Source organism: Mixophyes fleayi, chromosome 3 (assembly GCF_038048845.1).
Source record: "Mixophyes fleayi isolate aMixFle1 chromosome 3, aMixFle1.hap1, whole genome shotgun sequence".
Classification (NCBI taxonomy): Eukaryota; Metazoa; Chordata; class Amphibia; order Anura; family Limnodynastidae; genus Mixophyes; species Mixophyes fleayi.
Genome location: NC_134404.1, coordinates 73,495,527 through 73,512,543, shown reverse-complemented (window position 1 = coordinate 73,512,543; position 17,017 = coordinate 73,495,527). Strand labels below are relative to the sequence as shown.

The 17,017-nt window shown below is 43.2% G+C and overlaps 1 protein-coding gene across 1 annotated transcript in view; it reads right to left on the bottom strand.

Moving 5' to 3' along the window:
- Positions 1-16,075, bottom strand: part of PASK (PAS domain containing serine/threonine kinase) — a 57,228-nt gene extending 41,153 nt beyond the window's left edge. Inside the window, exons 1-5 of the mRNA XM_075201783.1 lie at positions 16,031-16,075; positions 15,281-15,447; positions 13,166-13,338; positions 3,643-3,810; positions 2,737-2,865 (exon numbers count right to left, since the gene is read on the bottom strand). Coding sequence (XP_075057884.1) covers positions 2,737-2,865; positions 3,643-3,810; positions 13,166-13,338; positions 15,281-15,447; positions 16,031-16,035 — 642 coding nt within the window. The 5' untranslated portion in view covers positions 16,036-16,075. The remainder of the gene's footprint in view (positions 1-2,736; positions 2,866-3,642; positions 3,811-13,165; positions 13,339-15,280; positions 15,448-16,030) is intronic.
- Between the last annotated feature and the right edge of the window lie 942 nt (positions 16,076-17,017).

Sequence of the window (17,017 nt, the reverse complement as noted above, 5' to 3'; positions counted from 1 at the left end):
TGCAAAGTCTACTTCAAAGCTTTTTTGTGCCTTGATATCCCATCCTTCCGAGCTGCTGCTATGGGGTAACTAAACTTGAAAAATTTAGCTTGCAGCTCCTCCAGCTCTAATTCTGCGGAGACTACCGGGACTAGGAAACACCCGACGACACTCGCAGACTCACCTCCCCCCTCTATGGCTGAACCTTCTTCTACTCAACAGGTCCTGCAAGCCATTACATTCTCAGAAAATAGACTTCCAGATTGTATTGGAGAGGTTCAGACGGACTTCTCCCTTATCTATCAGGGTATGTAAAAGATGAGGGATCGTGTCGGAGATGCTGAGCAACGGATATCCAAGCTAGAAAATACCACTACACCCATGAAAAAAAAGGGACATGGCTAACCTAACTACCCAAGTCAACATCTGCAAACAAAAAATGTCTGATTTGGAAAGATGCCTGCGCTGAGAGAATATGCACTTTGTTGGCCTCCCTGAGAGAGCATAGAGCCCTAACCCGGCGGCTTTCTTAGAATCCTGTGTTTGGAAAGGAGACCTTTACTGCACAGTTTGCGGTCAAGCGGCTTCCTCCTCACACGGGTGTTCTGGCACAGACTTTCAAGTTGGGTTCTTGAAATTAATGCTCCAACTGTGAGATTCTAAAATCTGCGTAGTCTCCCAAACATGAGCCCGAAGCAAGGCCGAGGAGTTCGCTTTCATCAGGATCTGTGAAGGGCCGCTAGCACTGCCAAAGGGTATGGCCTGAAAATGATGGAAATGGGACTGTTCTGCAAATATGAGAAGACACTGGTGTACCTCCCATATCTGAACATGCAACTATGCATCCTTGATGTCCATGCACCCCATGAACTCATCCTGTTCCAAATTGTAGGTTACCTACCTCAAGGACTATCTTGAAGCTGCCTATCTGCTACTGAACATTCAAAATAGAATGAATGACAGTCCAGTTTCTGGACCAGGAAGAGATTTGAGTAAACACCCAACGCTTTCTGGTATTCTGGGACAGAAATAACTATTCCCACAGAAATAAGGGGCTGAATGGCTTCTCTTTTGCCTCATCTCCGGGAGGACCATCAGTGAAAAAGCACCTAGAAGTAGATTTGAGATCTTAGGATGCCTCTCAACCAGGCGTACGTGGTGGAATCGAACCACTGGTCCCAGAAGAGAAGCAGACACACTCTCACCACAGATGTTCCTGGGTCGGCACCCGACAGTGCTGACTGCTTGTCTGAGGACTTACGAGTTAGACATCTAATTGCCCAAGGCTGTCGACCCTGCATCCCTGCCCAGGGAGTTAGCGAGAACCCTCCACCACAGTTAGCAAGAACTGACCCTCTTGAGACCTAACTCATCGCCTTTCTGTAGTGATGAAAGTGGATGAAACCTAGGACCCTTAGGCCTACGATTATTAACAGGGAGAAAGGAACTGGTTTCCTCTATGGCCTGGGAAATAATTTCATTTTGTGTGGCACTGAACAAGATCTCCCCATAGTACGGAGGAGACTCCAGGGTCCTCTCTGATTCCATGTCCACCTTCCACGTACGAAGCCAGAGGGCACATTTTGAGACTGCTGATCAATGGCCACTTCCCCTAGATATTTCAAGGCCAACGAATATGCCCCCATGTAAACTGTTTTAAGGATGGCCTCAATTTTCCTATTTGTGCCACCCTGTAATGTAGCAGTGCTTGGAATCAGTATGGTGTTGGTTTTAGGTCGGCAAGCTATTGGAGCAGCCACCTTAAGCGAGGAATCCCATTTCCGCATTACGTAGAAGCCTAAGGGACTGCAATCTGCATGAGAACTGAAATACACTGGCAAGTCTAGCCCACACTTCACAAAGCAGGTCCTCCAACTGAGTGAAGGAGGGAAAGGGAACCATCTGTTTATTTTTCCTGTTTCTCTCTACAGAGAACTGTCCGGAATTCCTTGTTGTCCTTAATCTCTAGTGTATGCCTAATGGCATGCACTAAATTATACACTCCCCTCTTTCTGTAGGAATCCTTGCCAGGACATGAGGAAACCTCAAGATAAGAGCCTTCTGCCATTTCGCCTTCATCCTGGGAAGAGAACGCAGAATCAGACTCTTCCAAAGTCTGGACAAACCCCGGAAGCCTACGCTTCAGTGGTCTAGAAGTGGTGGCAGGTGTCAGAATCCTCTGCAAGGACAAGGATGTCTGAATTAAGCCATGCATTGAATTTGCCAGACTCCAAGTCAAAGCCAGCTTTTCAGGTGCTGAGCAGGCCAAAGCTGAAGGGTCTGGTAGGGGCGGCTATAGTGCTCACAGTGGCTGCCATGGAATGGGTGGTGAAGGATCACCTGTTACTGCTCTATACACTTCATGATGGTAAATGATTATTCTTTACATTGATGCTCTGTTAAGCAGACTCTACAAAGTACATGTGTATTGAATGCCCATTCAGCATTGGGATCGGTGATCCTAATTTCAAATAAGGCAAGCAGTATGTAGGAGATGGAAAAAGCGTCAGTTTCATAATCCCTTGACAGAAACAATAATAAAAGTTTAATATTTTAGGATTTAAAAAATAAATAATCCAACACCACGATTTGTGATAAATGTAGGTTAACTAATAAGGTCTAATAATCTGAACTAAATATAATAAAAATGTATAAAATGTAATTGCATAATGCCATACAACCCCGAAGAATAGTGAATAATACACTGCAGTCAGGGGTCCATGCAGAATATTCTCCTGGCAAGTCAGAGATACTCACATCCTGCAGGAATGTTAAAACTGTGGTTATTGTTTGTAGAGTCTCCAGTAGCAGCAGGCATTGGTTTTGTACTCGTCGTATCCACAAACATAACACAATCACATCTCCCCCATTCCGCACAGCTTCAACCTGAGGGTGAAACCACAATTAGATTTTGCAGTCTTTTATACCCTTCAGATGCAATTTATAAAGGAAATCACATTTCTGGGTGCATTTCAACAAATGCAATAAAAATCTTCACAAACAAATGCACAAAAAAAGTGACAAAAAATACCCATTGTCCACTTACTCGTGTTAATTTCAGACATACAAGAGTACATGAGGCTAAATGGAGTTGTAGTTTAAGAAAGATATGGAAAAGCTGTCATTAATGAAGGGAGCGATCCTAAAGTGGTAGTGGGACTCTGTTCTTATCCTTGGATGAAATTTTTTTGCTATGCACTCACCTGTTATGCAATGATCTCACCTGCATAGACTGTGCAAGCACTGAATGTGACTGCTGGTGAGTGGATATTCACATGAGACAGGGACATTTAAGTTATCTTTCATATACTGTAGGATTACGTTATGGTTAAGAATTTCCAATTTAAGCTGCAACTTTTTACAGCTTCAGAAAGTGGCCAACTCCAAACTTTTACAGCAGAACAAATAAATATTACTTCTTAAACAAACAATCAAAATTCATATTGCAGTAAAACATTCCAATATTTAGGTAGGTTGCAATAGATTTATAAACACCTTTTATTTTATTTTTATACTACAAATTTTTCAGATTGCCACTGGAATCAAGTGTAAAGTTGTCCAATATCTGTATCAGCAATCAGCTCAGTAATGTCCTCTGGACTGGTTATATAAAAACTTTGGCACAGACAGGAAGATCCACATTCATCTAGACATCACACTCACCACTTCTCCAGGTACCCGTGAAATTCCATCAGCCTTTGCAAGTTCCTCTTCTAGAGCCTCAGAGATTCTGTGGCTGGAAGCAGGGATCAGCACAGACAGACTCATGCCAATTAACTCATGACTACTATACCCAAATAATCTGCAGGCTTTATCATTGGCCATCAAAATCTGGAAATAAAAAAAATACAAATGTGTTTCTGGCAAGCAGAAGGCTTTAATACAAAAATTACATTTAGCCTTATATTATTCAATAGCATTAGCAAAATTGACCCAGATGTTGTGAATGTATCATTTTTTTTTAATAAACCATTGTAGCGTAGGAGTATGGTTTTTGGGGCATGTGTTTTATTACAGCGTATCTGTGAATGTATTTTTGTGAGTTATGGCTTTTTTTTCTCAGGGTCCAAATATAGAGGTGGCCCCTCTGAGTGTTAGCTGAGAAGTGCCCTAACAGAGATAGGCCCCTATAAGGAAATGGGGATTTTTGTACTCCCCGTTAAAAACCATTTCTCTGAATCAATTTCAGCCAATTCCACACCTCCCTTCTATGCCCCTCCACTAATTTTTTTTAACTAATCAAACATTCAACCGTTAAATAGAACGAAGAACAAAAGGGTGGAAAATGCAGTGTCCCCAAAATTAATTCAGATAAATGGATTTTACTGCGAGTAAAAAAATCCTAATTGCTCTTTCATCCCATTTGAGGGACACTGATTAACCATTGAGACGTTCCAAAGCTGGCCCTCGGGCTGGTAAACTCAGAAAACAACTGCATGCAAAACTTTTCGACCAAAGCTGGCATCTTTGAAATCAAAGAAATCGAACCTGTAAAATTTCACACATGTATGGATGGAAACCAGGTTGTTGGTCAAAAATGTGTTCAGGAGGTACCATGCTGTGCCGCCCAGAAGGCAGTCACCAATCTGGTAGAGTGGACTGTACTACCATCCAGAACCTGATTACCCAGAGATATAAGCCTGACGGATTGTAGCTTTAATACATCCTACAAGTTTGTTTTGTTGCCAGCCAACCTCTAATGTGTGAGTCATAAAGAATAAGTAGTTGATCAGTTCTGCGCAAGGATGACTGTCAACATAAATCCTCAAGCTCTAACCAGATTCAGGTGGTGGAGAGAGTCGTCATTTCTAAATGCTAACTCCTGGCCAAGAGCAGGAATAACAATAATTTGGTTTAGATAAAATTTAGACACCACCTTGGGCTGGAAAGAAGACTTGGTGGGCAGAACAGCTCTGTCATTGTGAATAATAAGATATGGTGACATACAAGACATGCCAGCCATTTCACACCTGTCTTTCTAAAGCAATGGTCAAAAACATATCTCCCAGGTTAGGAATTTAAGATCAACAGATTCAGCAGGCTTGAGTGATGAAAGACAAAGTTTAGATTCCATGGAACTTAAGGTTTTTGGATGTGAAAAACCCAATGAAAAAAAGTCTGGAGCTTAGGAATAGTGGCTAGTTTCTACTGGAAGAAGGATAGCAAGCTCCAAAACTTTGGCTTTGAGAGAGGTTAATTGCAACCCACAGTCTAAGACATGGGACAAGTTATAAAATGAAGTGTGAACGCCTTTCCTCTCACAATAGCCTATGTAGGTCTTCCACACTGTTTATTTTTATAGGAGCTTGGTTTCTTGGCCTTCATTATGGTCTGACTGATTTTCTCAAATAGTCCCTTAGCTCAAAGAATCATGGCCTCAACAGCCATGCCGTTGACGGCAGCCGGGCTAAGGCTTGGTGGTAAAAAGAGCCCCGACTTCAAAGATCTTCTCAAAAAAGGTAGCCTCTACATTTGCTCTGCCACCATGCTAATAATGATACCGGGGGTAAATGTATCATAGTGCGGGTTGTACAAGTCACCGGAAACCGGCGAGATGACCGCTTAAATTTAAAGCGGCGCTGCCTTGTAAAGTGAAACTTCCCTTTACAAGGCAGCACCGCTTTAAATTTAAGCGGTCATCTCGCCGATTTCCGGCGACTTGTACAACCCGCACTATGATACATTTACCGCCAGATGTACTGGAACACCCTCTCTCTTGCACTTCTTTAGTACCTGAGGAACCATGGGATTCGGAGCAAAAAAAAAAACCCAAAAAAAACCACTAGTCAGTATTTCCATGGGATCGTAATGGAATCCACTAGGAAATCTTTTGGATGCCTGGTTCCTGCACATTACCAAACTAATTTGTGATTAAGTAGAGAGGTCATCATATAGACTTCTGGTTCACTCCACTTCTCCACAATTTTGTTGAAAACCACAAGATGGAAGGACCATTCCCGGGGATGAATGGCATGCCGGCCTCCTAACCGTCCACCCCTGGGATGAATACCACCAAGATCACTCGGACATAATGTTTTGTCAAGTGCATCTTTTCTCCATCATCAAAGGGCTCTACAGCCATGGTGGTATACGATTGGATTCTAACGAATCTGCTCTTAGTAGAGACTAAGCATCGCCATAAGTTCAAGCATGTTGATGGGTAGTTTTTCCTCCTCTTTGGACCAAAGCTCCTGTAGTTGGAAGTTCAGCGTCACCAGACTGCCCATGCAGGCTGGCATCTGTGGTCACAATGATCCAAGCTCAGTCTGCGGTCACAATGATCCAAGCTCAGTCTGCGGTCTCTGCATCCACCACAGGAGAGATAGAGGAGTCTGTGGCGACAGTCTGAAAACAGTGTTACCAAAAGAAGATTGAAACTTGACCTGGCTAGAATCTCATTTTGGAAAATCAAAGAGTGGAAGCAAACTGGACCACTTTCAATATACCATTCACCCCATTAGTTCATGCAATGGAGGATTGAGACCTGCCCGAGACATAAAAGTTTCACCAGTTTCGGAAAGGCCAGAATCTTCTCCTCCAATAAGATTACTCTAACAACCAATGTACAAAGGGACACCCAGAAAAATCATGTGCTGAGCCAAGACTAGACTTTTGATAGTTTAAAGCACAGCTGTGTGTCCACAGTCAAGAGTAAATGGTTCAAAAGAGGGGCAGATATTTCCTTTATCCAAAAGGTAGGCCATGTAGGGTATGACAGTCATCCCTAAAGAGAGCTGCCATGACTTTTGGGAATACCATTGGTACCTCCATCGCACCTCCGATCCCCCTCTCCAGACAATGCACAGTCTTCCGTGCTGTGCGCTGCCAGTACACATGCACATTTGATTGACAGCCGCCGATGCGGCTCTGTGAGCCGCCGATGCAGTTGTCATTTAACAGGACGCAGAAGCCTCAGATATAAAACAAAATGAACATGAATGAAATAAAGCAAAGGGATGCTGCACAGCCCAAACAAAGCCCGTTTCGCTGGGCACTTAAACTAAACAGAGGCTAAAAGAAAGTGGGGTATAGAGAGGGAGGAGCCAAGGCTAGTTTTTATAAACTGCCAGTTCACCCTCTCCCTACTCTATACCCCAATGTCTCCGGTGTTCCCCAAAGAAGGCTAAAGAAAAGATGCATATCCCTATATTTGTGGAATATTAATTCTCCTGAGTCAAATGTAAAAAATAGGATCCAAAAAAAAACAAAAACAATATACAAATGTGTCTGATTTTTTTTAAAGCAGCTTGCTATTGAGCCAGTGTAAAGAACACAAGGTAGTTTTAAATGGAAACAATTATTTCTCTTCCCTGCCATAGGGGGACACTGGGAGACATTGGGGTATAGTAGTGGGCTCAGGAGTCTAGTCACTTTAACTGCTAAGCCTTTGGACTCCTCCCCTGCTATGCCCCTCTTCTGCAGAGGGATCCTCAGTTTTCTTAAGTGACTGGAGAGTTAAGGTCACTAGAGTATAGGCTCCTGCCTATACTCTGTTTAGTATTTAGAATGCCATGTTTTTATTTTAATATTTATCCCTTCAGGTGCAGCACGGGATCCCAGACAATAGACCCAGAAGAGTGAGTAGGACTCAGCTCTACTCACTCTGGGTCCCAGCGGAGTGTAGAGAAGCCTAGCGCTCTCTTCACCAGCACATCTGCCGGCATGCTTCCAACTAGATTAGGTTGGGGGAGGCTGTGTGAAAAAGGAAGATCGTTAAGCTGCAGGCTCACTCTCAGTAGCGACAGGGGAGGGAGGCTGTATCAGTCTCTTCTCCTCTGCCGCGCTTACATGCCGGCAGGTCCCCGCTCTCCCTGGACATAACGAGCAGTTTTAATGGGGACATATGCAGCGCTCACACTCAGGAGAGGCGAGTTGGACTGCAGAAAGGACGCGCAAGAGGTCTGGGCATGCTGTATATCGCGCGTCAGGCGCTCCTAGGCGGCCATTGGTGGATGGGGCCAGTGAGACTCACAGGAAGCAGAGCGAGCAGCGCCAGGGATTAGGCGTATTAAGATAACTTACTTCCTCTGTTCTTCCCGCGCGGTGGTGAGAAAAAAGCCTCTGGTTGAAAGCGTGCAGCGCTGCCCTGGAACTCTCAGCTTGCCTCTCCTCCAGTGATAGCCATAACTGTGTGCAGATTTCAGGCTTGTGTGACTAGAGGAGTGTTGTCTGGAGGTGTTTTATATGTTTATATTTGTCTTGTGAGTTATTTCAGGAAAAGGAATTTTCACAGACAGTACTGTACACCCCTTTGATATTGGAGTGGTGCTCTTATTTTAGAGAGACTTCCTAGCACAGGAGACTTCTATTTCTGTAGTCTCATTTTGTCTGCATTTCTTTTAATAATTATTTTAACAAGCAGGACAATGGCTGAGAAGGGGACAGCTAAGGGCAAGGGTCACTCTGTGCCTTCTGCAATGTATTATACCTGTGCAAAATGTAACTCTAAACTTTTTGGACACACAGACAGTAACGCCTATTGCGCAGCTTGTACGTACTGCGGACGCTCAGAGGCGAGACAACTCAGCCCAGGAGGTATCTTCAGCAGTGGTAGAACCGCCTTGGCTGCAATCCTTCTCTTCGGCTGTGTAGAAACTGACATCCGTTATGCTGCGGGTAACAGAGGTACGTGAAAACACTACCCCACTTACACTCGCAGGCAGTCAGTCTGACGAAAAACGCTTCCACATCACAGGCTGGGTCTACCCACAGGGAAGATAGGTTATTAGCTATTTCCCAGAGGGGTAAGAGAGCTATTACTGATTCAGGTCTGGACATAGATCAGTTCTCTGATCTTTCCTCGGCAGAGGAAGGTGAGGTAGATGTAGATCCGGAAGGGGAGGGCTCTTATGACTCTGACTCGGTCTCCACGAGTGTAGATAGTCTTATTTTAGGAATCAGGCATACCTTAGGGTTTGCTGATCCAGAACCCTCAGAAACCACAGGTGTCTCTCTATTTAAAAGAACTAAGGCTCAGTTGGCTACTTTTCCCCATTATCAGGAGATGTTGGACATCATTTCTGAAGCTTGGCATAAGCCAAGTAGGCAATTTATGATGCCAGGAAAATTTAAATCTCTTTATCCTCTGCCACCTGAGGACACAGTAAAATGGGAGACGTTACCTAGGGTTGACACCCCCGTAGCCCATTTAGCTTCCTCATCTGCTATTCTTGTTCAAGAACGGATAGCCCTTAAGGATTACAGCGATAAAAAGTGTGATTTAGCTCTTCAGAAAGGGAGAGCTCGAAAGGGTTATTCAGGAGACTACAGGGGGGAAAGAGCACTTCTCTTCCCACTGTCTCCAACAGGGCCCGCCAGGGTAGGTTTCGCTCTTTTCAGAGCTTTTCCCGTGGGGGAGGTACCCTTAATAGAGGGCAGTACTCAGCGTCTAGGGCATCTGCTAATAGAAGCAGAGGAGGTAGAGGTGCGGCGAGGAGAGGTTCTTCTCGCCCAACAGACAAGCCTTCCGCGTGACAGAGTTCTTCGGGGGGAGCATCAGGTGGGGGCACGTCTTCTTCAATTCAGGGATCAATGGTCGAAGTCCACAACAGATCTCTGGGTTCGAGGAATTGTGTCCCGGGGTTATGTTATAGACCTAGCCCACTCCCCCTGTCATAGATTCTTCGTCACTCCTCTCCCCTCAGACGTGTTGCACTTCAGGAAGTTATTCAGAAGCTTCTGACTGCGCAGGTAATCGTTCATGTTCCTCCTCTAGAAAGGGGTCTAGGTTTCTATTCGAACCTCTTCCTGGTGCCAAAGCCAGATGCATCCTTCCGGCCCATCCTGAATCTTCAGTCATTAAACAAGCAGCTGAGTATTCAGAAATTTTGCATGGAATTCCTTCGCTCAGTGATAGCAGGGATAGAGAAAGGGGAGTTTTTGGCATCCTTAGACATCAAGGATGCCTATCTGCATGTACCGATTTGGGAGGGACACCAGAGTCTCCTTCGGTTCGCAGTAGGAGGCGCGCATTTTCAGTTCAGGGCTCTCCCCTTCTGCCTGGCTACCGCCCCCAGAGTCTTTACCAAGATTATGGCAGTCATGGCCAGTCTTTTGCGCCAGTAGGGTATGACAATTATCCCTTATCTAGACGACCTCTTGTTGAAGGCACAGTCTGCAGTTCTTCTATCCCAACAGAGTCAGACTGTTATGAAGTTTCTTCAGAGTCACGGCTGGGTATTGAATTTACCCAAGTCATCTCTTGTGCCAACTCAACAGATGCGCTTCTTGGGTCTACTTTTCGATACTCAGTCTCTGAGAGTTTATCTTCCAGGAGAAAAAGTCCTAGCTCTGCAGAAAAGGACCAGAGTCATGCTAATGAAAAAGAGAGTCTCGGTCCTCAGTTGCATGAAACTTCTGGGGACAATGGTCTAGGCATTCGAGGCAGTTCCCTTTGCGCAGTTTCACTCCAGTCCATTTCTGGCAGAGATCTTGCGAAAGTGGTCAGGGTCTCAGACAAACAGATAATTTGTCTGTCCACGCCCACAAGGCTGTCCCTTATCTGGTGGACGTCCCAATCCAACTTAGAGAGGCCAATCCTTACAGACCTGGTCTTGGACTCTAGTCACAACAGACTCCAGTCTGTTGGGGGGGAGCAACAGGAATCCTGAGGCTTCAGGGTCTCTGGTCCCCTCAGAAAGCCACTCTTCCTATAAATGTTCTAGAGCTCAGAGCAGTGTACAATACTCTGATAGGAGCCCAGGAATTTCTAAGAGGAAAACCTCTTCAGATTCAGTCCGACAACGCCACCACGGTAGCGTACATAAGTCATCAGGGGGGCACTTGCAGCGCGGCTGCCATGCGAGAGGCCAGACGCATATTAGCGGAACATCAGGTCCCTAAGATTTCAGCCACTCACATCCCGAGGGTGAAGAATTGGGAAGCAGACTTCCTCAGCAGACATACCCTTCATCCCGGGGAATGGGCTCTAAACAGTCGGGTATTCTCCCTACTGGTGGAGCGTTGGGGCTGTCCGGACATAGACCTGATGGCGTCCAGACTGAACCATCAGGTTCCGCGCTACGGCGCAAGAGCTCGAGACCCAGCGGCGGAAATAGTAGATGCCATGTCGGCCCCTTGGCCATACTGATGGTGTACATTTTCCCGTCCATTACAATGATTGCGCGGGTTCTAAAGAAATTGAAGAGAGAGGGAGTTCCCGCTATTCTAATAGCTCCATTTTGGCCACGCAGAGCGTGGTTCTCAGATCTGCTATTGTTAGCAGGAGCTCCTCCATTCCGACTTCCTTTGCAGGCAGATCTTCTGGTTCAGGGTCCATTCCTTTACCAAGGTTTAGATCAACTGGCTTTGACGGCCTGGCTATTGAAACCCTAATTCTTAGGTCCCGGGGTTTCTCTTAAGATGTTATAGCTACCATGATTAGGGCCAGAAAGCCTTCTTCGTCTTCCATATATTACAGAGTGTGAAAGGCATATATTGTGTGGTGTGAGTCTAAGGGATTCCACTCTTCAAAATTTAAGATTTCCAGCTTACTGGACTTTCTACAGGATGGGGTTCAGAAGGGTTTACGTCTGGGTTCCCTCAAGGGTCAGATATCTGCTCTGTTTATTTTCAGAAAAAGATTGCAGATTATTCAGACGTCAAGACATTTTTAAAGGGGGTACTACGTTTACAACCTCCTTTTTGCCATCCTGTTGAGCCCTGGGACCTCAATCTGGTTCTTCACGCTCTTTCTAGGCCTCCGTTTGAACCTTTAGAGTCTATTGACTTACGGTATCTTACGTGGAAGACTGTATTTTTGTTGGCTATAGCTTCAGCTCGTAGAGTGTCTGAGCTCGGGGCGCTTCGCTGTGACCCTCCCTTTCTTATTTTTCATGCTGATAGGGTGGTTCTTCGTACTAGGCCATCTTTTGTTTCCAGGTTCCACCTAAATCAGGAAATTGTTGTTCCGAGCAAAGAAAGACTCTTTAGAAGGGTCTATGCAGTGTTCGGATGTGGTACGAGCTCTACAGGGTTATGTAGATCGTACGTCTCAGGTCAGAAAGACCAGAGATCTTTTTGTTTTATATGACGCCAATAAGAGAGGGTGGCCTGCTTCAAAGCAGTGAAGTGCCCGGTGGATCACGTCCACGATTCGTGAGGCTTACATTTCAGCCTCTCTAGCTGTTCCGCAAAGCTTAAAGGCACATTCTACTAGGGCAGTGGGTGTCTCCTGGGCGGCTAGACACGGGGCGTCGGCGGAACAGTTGTGTAGAGCGGCGACTTGGTCTTCCGTCCACACATTTACTAAATTTTATAGATTTCAAGGCTTTGCATCGGCTGATGCAAGCTTTGGTCGCAGGATTATGCGTGCAGCTGGTCCAGAGCATTCCCGCCCTTGAGGAAGCTTTGGTATATCCCCAATGTCTCGCAGTGTCCCCCAATGGCAGGGAAGAGAAAATAATAACTCACCGTAAAATCCATTTCTCTGACTCCATTGGGGGACACTGCGCACCCTCCCTTGCTCTGTATATAGTTCTGTGTGTGAAAACTTTGGTTATGGTTCTTTATAATTTAAGACCTATCCAGGTTATATTACCTCCTTTATGTTCACTCTTGGTTATTCAAAATCTCTCTGGAGAGGAGGGGCATAGCAGGGGAGGAGTCCAAAGGCTTAGCAGTTAAAGTGACTAGACTCCTGAGCCCACTACTATACCCCAATGTCTCGCAGTGTCCCCCAATGGAGTCAGAGAAATGGATTTTACGAGTAAAAATCTTATTTTTATAATTTATATGTTCTCAGTGTTTGCGGGGGTTTACGCAGGGTGCCCCAGTTTCCTCTCACACTGCAAAGACAAATTGGTAGGTAAATTGGCTTCTGACAAAATAAACCTTAGTATGTCTTTCTGTGTGGAAGGGAATAGATTGCAAGCTCCATTGGGGGCAAGGACTGGAAGGAATGATTAAACATTCTCTGTACAGTTGTTCATTAATACGCCTACACCCAAAACAACCTGAAATATTCTATGCAATAATTACTCCACCTTACACAGCATGTGAGCACTAGTGAGAACAAATATAGATTCTACTGTACTATACAAAGGTTTTTATTGTTTGTTTTTAAAGGTATCTGGCAGCGAATATATATTTTTAAGATATATATAGATGTATCCCTTCCAATGAAAAGATGGACAATACAGCCATGTAAAATCTCTAAGATGGCATGATAGAAAATATGATTTTATACCTGTGAGCTTTTAGTGTTCACAGTTAGCACAGCTTGGTTTGAGCTCCGTACATATGATGGCAGACAGTGGATGGTATCATCGGGGGTAGGTATACCACTGGCAGATTCCAGGGGTGATCGTAACAGAATGTTGCTTGCAGCTGAAGACAGACTATAAGAGCTCCAGTCCTCCCCTAAGAAAAGAAAATATTATAAATATAACTGTGCAAATACCAACAAAACAGTGACAAAGCTTCCAATAAGACTTCTCCTCATTAGTCTACTTGGCTTTCAAAAGTAATTGGACATTTTCACCAACTAATCAAGGTAATTAACTATATATAAAACCAGCATACAATTATTGGTCCATAATATAACTTAATTTCAAATTCAATGCATGATTAAACATAATTGACCAATAATTACAACATATTAACCTGCATCTTACGTAAATACTATTTATGTTAAAGTAAAAACAACTGAAATGTTTTCTTAATTGTAAATAAAGAAAAAAAAGAAAAAATAATTCACCCATTTTGCTACCATACACCTAAATCAGTAATTCACAACTGCTGTACTCATGGACCCCCAAAAGTTAATGTTTTGTGCATTTCTGCAAGTGGAAAAATTACTTACTCAGCCAAACAGATTTACACATCTATGTATGATTAAAGAAATTCTCAAAATATGACTTGGTGGGGGCCATTGAAGACCAGGGGGTAAATGTATGAAGCTCAGATTTCTGCAAGTCACCGGAAATCAGCGACTTTGCAGGGGAAATTTAAAGTGATGATGGCTTGTAAAGACAAGTTTGCCTTTACCCCCAGGTTTGGAAAACATTGACCTAAATAAACCCTGGAGCAATTGGTTGCCTTCAGATGTCACATAATTGACTGCAGTCTACCAGTGATCCATTAAAGTGTTTCTACAGTTTTTTAAATAAATACACATGTAAGAGGTCCCAAACAAGAGCTTTATTGAGAAGATCAAAGACCATTCATTCAAAGCAAATCAATGAAAAAGTTATTGAAAAGCACCAGCCAAGAGAAAGATTTAAGAACAAGAACTCAAACACTTTTAAAGTACCTGAGATCACTTATCACCACATCATCTCTACCATGACCACATGACAGGAGGAGCATAATGCTATGAGGATGCTGTTTGCTTTGGGGTTTGGAAAATTTGTCAAAATGGGGGGTGGATGGAGTAAGCATACAGCAATAGCCACACCTGGGTGGCTTAAATACAAAATATATTATATATATGTCCTGCAAAGGCCAAGTTAAAACCCAAATCTTAAACTCACAGGTCATCTTGGAATGCCTTTAAAATTGCTGTTCATCACCTGTCTCCATTCAGTCTGATGGAATTCAAGCAATATTGCAAAGAATGGGCAAACACTGTACTGTACAGAGATCAACACTGCAATAAGCCCTCCGAGCTGTAATTCCAGCTAACAATGCTTCTACCAAGTATAAAACAAAGGAGCTGAATACTTATGTCATAAATTCTGTTTTCATTTTGTAATCATTTAACAAAAATCTTGTTTTTTTCTTATTTGAAATGAGTGTATTTCATGTTAAGTTGTATTAATTCCCAAATAAATCCATGTTGATTCCAAGATTTAAGAAAATAAAATGTTAACAATGACAAACGAGGCAATTACTTTTTATAGTCACTGTATTTTTTGAAGGAGAGAACACCTCCTTTGATCTGTTAGTTGAAGGCAGAAGGACAAATATTTAAATCTCGCTATCCATTTAGGTTTGGACTATTAATCAAGCATGAAAGGTCAGAAAGGCTTACACCAATAAGGAAGTGTAATCACTATGTACTATTCCTCTATCATTGTCACATTTTAAATGAAAACATTGTGCTTATAGTACTTAAGATGATAAAAGAAGACTATTATATGAAGTTTAGGAAAACTTTTGGGGCGGTCACAAATTATTTTGCCTATATTAAAATATGCTTCATTAATATTCAATCTATAGATATTATAAACATTGAGCACAGCTTCTTACTGTATTTTTGGGTCAATTTTAATGTTAAAGTCACTAAGATCCTCAGTCACAGAATCCTATTTAATCCTCCATGCAGTATATATAGGTGTTTGTAATAGTGATGGAACGTTACCAGTCAGGCTGGCTGTATTCCAATGGCTCTTGGCTCGTCCCCCATGTCTTCTTCTTCGTGGGCTTGGCAGCTGTGGAAATGATTTGCTCAGAAGAGAAACACTCTGCAGTGGAGAATTGGGGGATTGTGGAACAACTGAAGCTGCCATTTCAAAAACAATATGCTTCCTAGACAGAAAAAGAAAGGGGTATTGTAATATTCAATCGTTCCAGTTAAAAATAAACCAGCTAAACCTATAGTCACCTAATGTAGTATTAGCTAGAAACCGCTTTGTCCCAGAGTATAACCAATTACTAAAAGTAAAAGATGTTATGTATATAGTCATCATAAGTACTGCACAATTTTTTTACCCTAGGATGTGTCCTCCCACACAACCAATGTAAAGAGCCAAGTCTGATGCAGAATTTGAGAGAGCAGCATCCTAGTCACATGTATGCACAGCTGTCACTGAATTATGTGTCAGGCTGTTGTTAACAGACCTTACAGTATATTATAATTCTGTATTAATATACAGCGTGGCAACACTTTCCATGCCCAGGGTGTCAGCGCCCTCGTTGATCTGGTGCAGAAGTACCAGCACTATATCGTTACACACAAAGAGCTGGGTTACCCGTGCTAGTGTGAGCTACATGACCCGCTCTGTGTACAGCCAGCAATGCTCGTACAGCTAACACCACCTGCAGCTGTGCAGCGCACACAGGTACTGTCCTCCCCCCATTCACATAACACCCCGCACATCACATTACTCACACCATCCACCTCTTATCCTTCCCAGAGACAGCGCGCAGCAAAGCGGAAAAGGCGGGACCGACGGATTTGAACGTGTCGCCCAATCAAAGCCCCAAATCATTTGACCGATAGACGTATTTGCCAATCAGTGAGCTGAAACTATTACCGAGGGAGGGACACACCTCCATTGTGCCAGAAAAGAGCGGGCCAGCGGTTGCTAGGGACGCGGAGAGCAGATTTGTTTACATCAGTCTAGTCCTGTGCATCACTCAGCAGTGTGACAGTCACAGGACACTTTACATCGAAGTTATTGTGGTTTGTTAAATAAAAACCTACGTTGTAGATATTATTCACGTTATGTATATCCAGGAGAAGCCTTTTTTCACTCATGCTTCAGTTTTGAATTAATACTAATGTTTTATTACATTTGTAGTTGCATAATAATGACATAATTGCTGTTATATATCATCCTATATAATTATATTATTATTTTTATATGTATATAAGCATATGACAGGCACCTGAAAGCTTTAGATGATGATTTAAAAATAAAATGTGCAAAATCTACATTCCTTTTGTAACCAAATTCCTGAATACAATTGATATGTGTGGGGGGCACACATCCTGATTGCATCTAGAGCAACTATAGCCCAAAACTGGAGAAACCCTCTGCCCCCTGTCCTTCACAAGATAATATCGCAAATATTATATTGAAAATTCAGTTCAGTTTTCATATGGAAACCTCAGGTATACCCTATTGACCTCTATTTCCTCCCCCATTATTATATAATTCCCTTGGCATGAGTATGTGACTGATGACCTCCACAAAATCAACAACATGTTTGGTTCTCTCTATAAAGTTTATTTTTTCTATTCTGTCTATTATAAAGAAGTGTAATAATAAATTCTACTGTAAAAGTCCACTTACCATGTATTGTTGTCTCCCCCTTTATTTACTGCTGTTGTTTTCCACTTATCTTCTTTCTTTTTTGTACCTTTAAAGTTTGA